This window comes from Montipora capricornis, chromosome 8 (genome assembly GCF_036669925.1).
Source record: "Montipora capricornis isolate CH-2021 chromosome 8, ASM3666992v2, whole genome shotgun sequence".
NCBI classification, from domain to species: domain Eukaryota; kingdom Metazoa; phylum Cnidaria; class Anthozoa; order Scleractinia; family Acroporidae; genus Montipora; species Montipora capricornis.
Window position 1 is genome coordinate 22263727 of NC_090890.1, and position 5000 is coordinate 22268726.

Sequence of the window (5000 nt, forward strand, 5' to 3'; positions counted from 1 at the left end):
GCGCCCAAAAATAAATGTAATCGTGGCATGAATAAATGAGTTAAAATTATCTCTTACAACTATTCACCTCACTGAGTCCATGTCGGATTTAGCTTCATGGCTCGGTAGATATCCACCACTAGCAACCTCCACTTTGGTGAATAGTTGTTAATTATTCATTGAAATGGAAGTGAATAGTAGTGGATATTTACCAAGCCATGAAGGGGTGCACAGTAAATATCCACTGCTTTCAGTTACACTGACAGTGTGATACATACATGTATATGTATCTAGCTGGAGTTTTGAAAACAAGGTCACGCTTTCCTGCCACATCCAAAGTGCAAGTGTTGCCTTAGGCAGCACCTGAAATTAGGGTGACGCCTAAAAACCTTGGGGGGACACCGTCATGGCTTGTTGCATGCAAGTCTAACAAGTATGAAAGAATTAGTCCATAGGCAAAAGAATAATTCACTAGACCTCTTTCTGGAAGGTGTAGGGAAGTAAATGTTGAGAAAAAGTTAGAGATGGCCATTGCTTAATAATTTGTTGGGTTGGATTTATTTGAGATAACTGTAGCTGAGGTTGTGAAAAGAAGGTGAAACTTTCCTGTGAAATCCAAAGTGCAAGTGCTGCCTTAGGGAGTACAGTACTTGCACTTAGGGTGAGGCCTAAAAACCTTGGGGGGGGGGGGGGGCTCAATTATGGTTTGTTGCATGCAAGTCTTAACAAGTATGAAGTATTATTCCACAGACAAAAGAATTCACTAAACTTCTTTGTGGGAGGCTGAAGGGAAGTAAAATGTTGATCTTCTTTGGGTCAGAGAAAAAGGCTCCTGTGCCTCTAATGAAACATGAGCTCTCCGGGAGTCACTTTAGTCATGTTCCAAAGATCAGTTCCACGTATCCCAAACACAATAATGGCCTTTGACTTAATAACTAATGACGTTAGCCTGTTTCTCACATATAAATTTTTTTCATTTCCTGGTCTAAATTGCACGCGTTGAATAATCAGCCAAGTTGACCTATAATACCCAAAGCAAAACAGGAAGCCCTTATGTCTTTTTCCATTCGCTAAGAGGTGAATAGTACTTGCTTCTCGTCTTTGAGCCGGCCAATCAGAATGCATGGAAAGCACTATTCATTTTCGTGGTATATGCTAATTGATGACAGTTGGCTATCATGTTTGCCATCAAACAGTCCACGATAATGATGATACATGTCGTTTGTGTTCGCACTGCTAAATGGTTTCCAGTCTCCAATCACATGCACTATTATTATTGCAAACAAACATAGGTGCACCTTGTTCTAATTAATTTTATTACTTTGCATATAAAACTACAATTTCAGTTCATGTGGCTTGATTGTTTTGCTTTTCTTCTCAATTTCTTGTTTTCAACATCACTGGAATCATCAGAACACGCACTGGACCATATCTAAACTGTATGATAGCTGGTTTACGATAGTGCATATTTGGAACTTATATAATAAACTATTATGACCTCATCAAACTAGATCATATAATCTAAGTGAAGTAAGATTGTGTCTCGCTAACCCTAAACTCTGTATCCCAGAAAGGACTGTTTTAACCATTAACAAGAGTTTGACAATGTAGGAAGTCATCTTCAAAGTTGAGTGATCTGTGCAAGTTAACTTACCACCTTTCAATGCAAGTCTTACAGAAGCTGTGTACACAAGATAAGATGACTTCAGCCTTCAAATCCATACATATGCAACACTCATCACTCTCGGAATTTTCTGCAGCCACTTCATCAACTCTACAACCAGAAAATATTGAAGTCATCAGGTACAGACTGAGGTAAAATAAGCTGTATAACAAACAATATTATTATTATGCTGGTGCGATGTTAGCCCTAAGAATTGAGACAGCAAACAACAACATTATTGCTGTTTGTAAAGCTTCAAAATAAAATATTAATAACAAATCCACCTTACCATTTAAAGGTTTAAAACCATACTTTGTTACATTTTGAATTGATTTGTGGACTGCATTTACTTTAATTTCAATCTGATATTTCTTTGTCGGAAAAATTTACAAAGCCGCTGCTGATGGCCCGTCCCATCCATTTTGTTTTGCCTTACATTCACCTGCCACAGCAGTGAATATAACATCATGACAGTCAAAATGGATCATTATGATGAGTCGCTCCCAATCAACAATGTGTGATGCAGTTGTACAGAGTTGAGTTTAGTACCTTGTCATAATCATGGATGCAGATAGGCTTTCTCTAACCTCTTCTAGTCTCACTGGACATAATTCCAACATCTACAAGGCAACCAAAAATATTAAGATTGGTACATGAAAGTGAATGAAAGCTCTGCAGTATTGCCCATGGTGGATTATCTATTACACGAGCAGAACAGGTAAATGCGTTTCATGCAGTATTGTCATTGGCTTATTTCAATCCACTTTGCCAGCATCCTCCATCTCCTATATTCCTATATGAACCACCAATAACCCACAATTCCTCAACATGCCCTGATGAAGGGCTAACACTTGCAAGGTCAGCTTGTAAATCTTTCTTGTACAGTGGTTAACTAATACCTTCATCATCTTGTTTGCTAAAACTAAATTTCCGTATTTTACTCCCCACCGACCCACAATGGTCTGTCAACTGCTACTGTAAACACAATTAGCAGCAACAAAAGGAAAAACCATTGGTTGAAAGTAGCATTTTCTTGCGCTTTGTGTCGGCTACGTGTAATTACTTTGAGTTTTGATTGGTTTACTGGATTGTCTCCGTCCTTTTTGATTGGCTAAAGTAATTACTTTGGTTTTGGTTTTACAACATTCGATTGAAACTCGCTCTAGTAAAAGTTAATTGATTCCAGCATTTAACAGTAATTACCTCCCCAACAAAATCAACTCTTTCCCAGTCTTCATCTTCATGACTGTGAGTGTGCCTCAGTTGCTTGGTGATATCACGATACAGCTTGCAGAACTGTCTCAGATCCATCACTCTTTCACTCACGACACTTGAATTGGAGGTATTGATCTACAAGTAATCAAAGACAGTCATGACCATGAGAACATTCTATGTTGCTTTCAAATAAAAGGAATCATTTCCACAGAGGTCCCTACTTCATTACGCATGCATAATAAATTTCCTTCACTGTTTTGTTTTTACTGTCTTTAATGTTAAACTTTTCATGCAAACATGTCTGCTAACAAGAGAGGGAAACAAAACAGCAGTGAGGTACTATTGAAGAAGATTTTGAAATGTTTGTCTGTGAGTCATTGTGTGCTGCTTGAATGTTTTTTCTTGTTTCCCCTCTTGTATATTTTCTCTCTTTTATCCTAAATAGAAATGTAATTTATTAAAAGGGCATGTTATTAGTCAACCTATAGTTTGCCCTTCTCCATTTATCTGGTGCTTGGCATGTCATATAATAAATTGATGTATTTTAAAGTAAATGGAGGGAATAAAAAATACAAATACAATATACATGGCTAATTTGTATTTAAGGGATGAAGAAAAATGGATCTCTTTTCCCTCTTCTTCTCAATCTTCTTTGCCCATGTCGCTCACATCATTCTTCCTTTTCTTCCCAGCTTTCCTCTTTCTATTCTTTCATCCTGTCGTTCTATTCCAGATCCCACTCAGCTTTTTCTGCCATTTTAAATCTTTGAGGTCCAAACCGGCCTAAACCGGCCAGACTTACTCTGTCTAACGCCAGACGATTCTACTCGTCAATGGGGAGCCCCTGGGAGTCAATGGGTTAATCACTCACTGAAAAACTATGTCCCCATTAAGCAATCACTGAAAAACTATGTCCCCATTAATCACTCACTGAAAGACTATGTCCCCATTACCCTTCGACGTCCAAACCGGCCAAAACCGGCCAGACAATTTTCCTCGTCAATGGGGAACCCCTGGGAGTCAATGGGTTAAGTATGTCACTTGCAGCTTGCCTTGAATTCCATGTATTTGGTCTGTTTGTTATGTATAAGAATCTGAACCCTATTACAAACCCTATTACAAACTCCACTTCTTTCCCTTATTTAAAATTGAAAAATGGCTAAAATTTGCTGGAAAAGTGCTAACACTGTAAAAAAAAAAAGTTCGAATTTCCGTAGTTCACTCAGAAAATCTACAAAAACCCTTTTAAGAAACTTAAGAAGAAAGAACAAAATGCCACAGTCGCAAAGGATGCCTATTGTTATCACCATTGTTTTCTTGACACAAATGAGCATATGCATAATGAAGTAGGGACCTTTGTGGAAATCTTGCCAACTAAAATGATGCACCTATAATTAAGTTAACCAACCTTGTAACACATTATCCTAGTGGTTGCTTTCCACAGGTATCCATGATAATGTTCTTCTGTAGGTTCTTTGATCTTAAAGAAAATCTGAGTTCCTCTGTCTTCAGAAAAGGTTTTGAGTCTGAAATTACGGACAGAATAATTCCACATGTAAAAAAACTGCGACAAATTTATCCACAGACCTTTAACAACGGCTGTGCCACGAAAATTCTCTGTTAAATCTTAATATAATCTGCATGTAGGCGCTCTTAAATGAAAGCTTCTTTCAATACAGAACAAAATTATTACTAAAATCAAACGGTGATCACAAAGTGAAAGCTGACTACATCCTATCTTGACATCAATAAGTGAGATGAGGTAAAATGTCTTAGAGGGAAGAGCCATAGCACAGAGAACTTTAGCTTATACGTACACCAGCATATTTATTTTATTCTCCCGCGATAATGAATGACAGTTAATGATCATTAAAAAGCAGGAATTAGAGCTTTGCGTTTCGAATACTCACGTTTTGTTGAGGTATTCCACAGCACCTAAAACATGCAGAATTAATCATGTGAATGAAAAAGAACAATATCATCGTAAATCAAATTGATAGTGAATGTTGGCGGTGTTGGCTTTGACAATCTGAGGCAAAAATCATGACTTATATTAATTACATTTAAGTCCCTCATGATCTAAAACAGCTAAATCTTTGAGCGTCAGGGCATGTTCTTGCAAAATCTTTACTCCACAACTATA

The 5000-nt window shown here is 37.5% G+C and overlaps 1 protein-coding gene across 1 annotated transcript in view; it reads right to left on the reverse strand.

Moving 5' to 3' along the window:
* The window catches only part of LOC138059769 (RING finger protein 141-like), a 7349-nt gene that overhangs the window by 2215 nt on the left and 134 nt on the right, over positions 1-5000 (reverse strand). Inside the window, exons 1-6 of the mRNA XM_068905381.1 lie at positions 4919-5000; positions 4768-4792; positions 4266-4383; positions 2846-2992; positions 2192-2262; positions 1634-1753 (exon numbers count right to left, since the gene is read on the reverse strand). The exon at positions 4919-5000 is cut by the window's right edge and continues 134 nt beyond it. Coding sequence (XP_068761482.1) covers positions 1634-1753; positions 2192-2262; positions 2846-2992; positions 4266-4383; positions 4768-4792; positions 4919-5000 — 563 coding nt within the window. The remainder of the gene's footprint in view (positions 1-1633; positions 1754-2191; positions 2263-2845; positions 2993-4265; positions 4384-4767; positions 4793-4918) is intronic.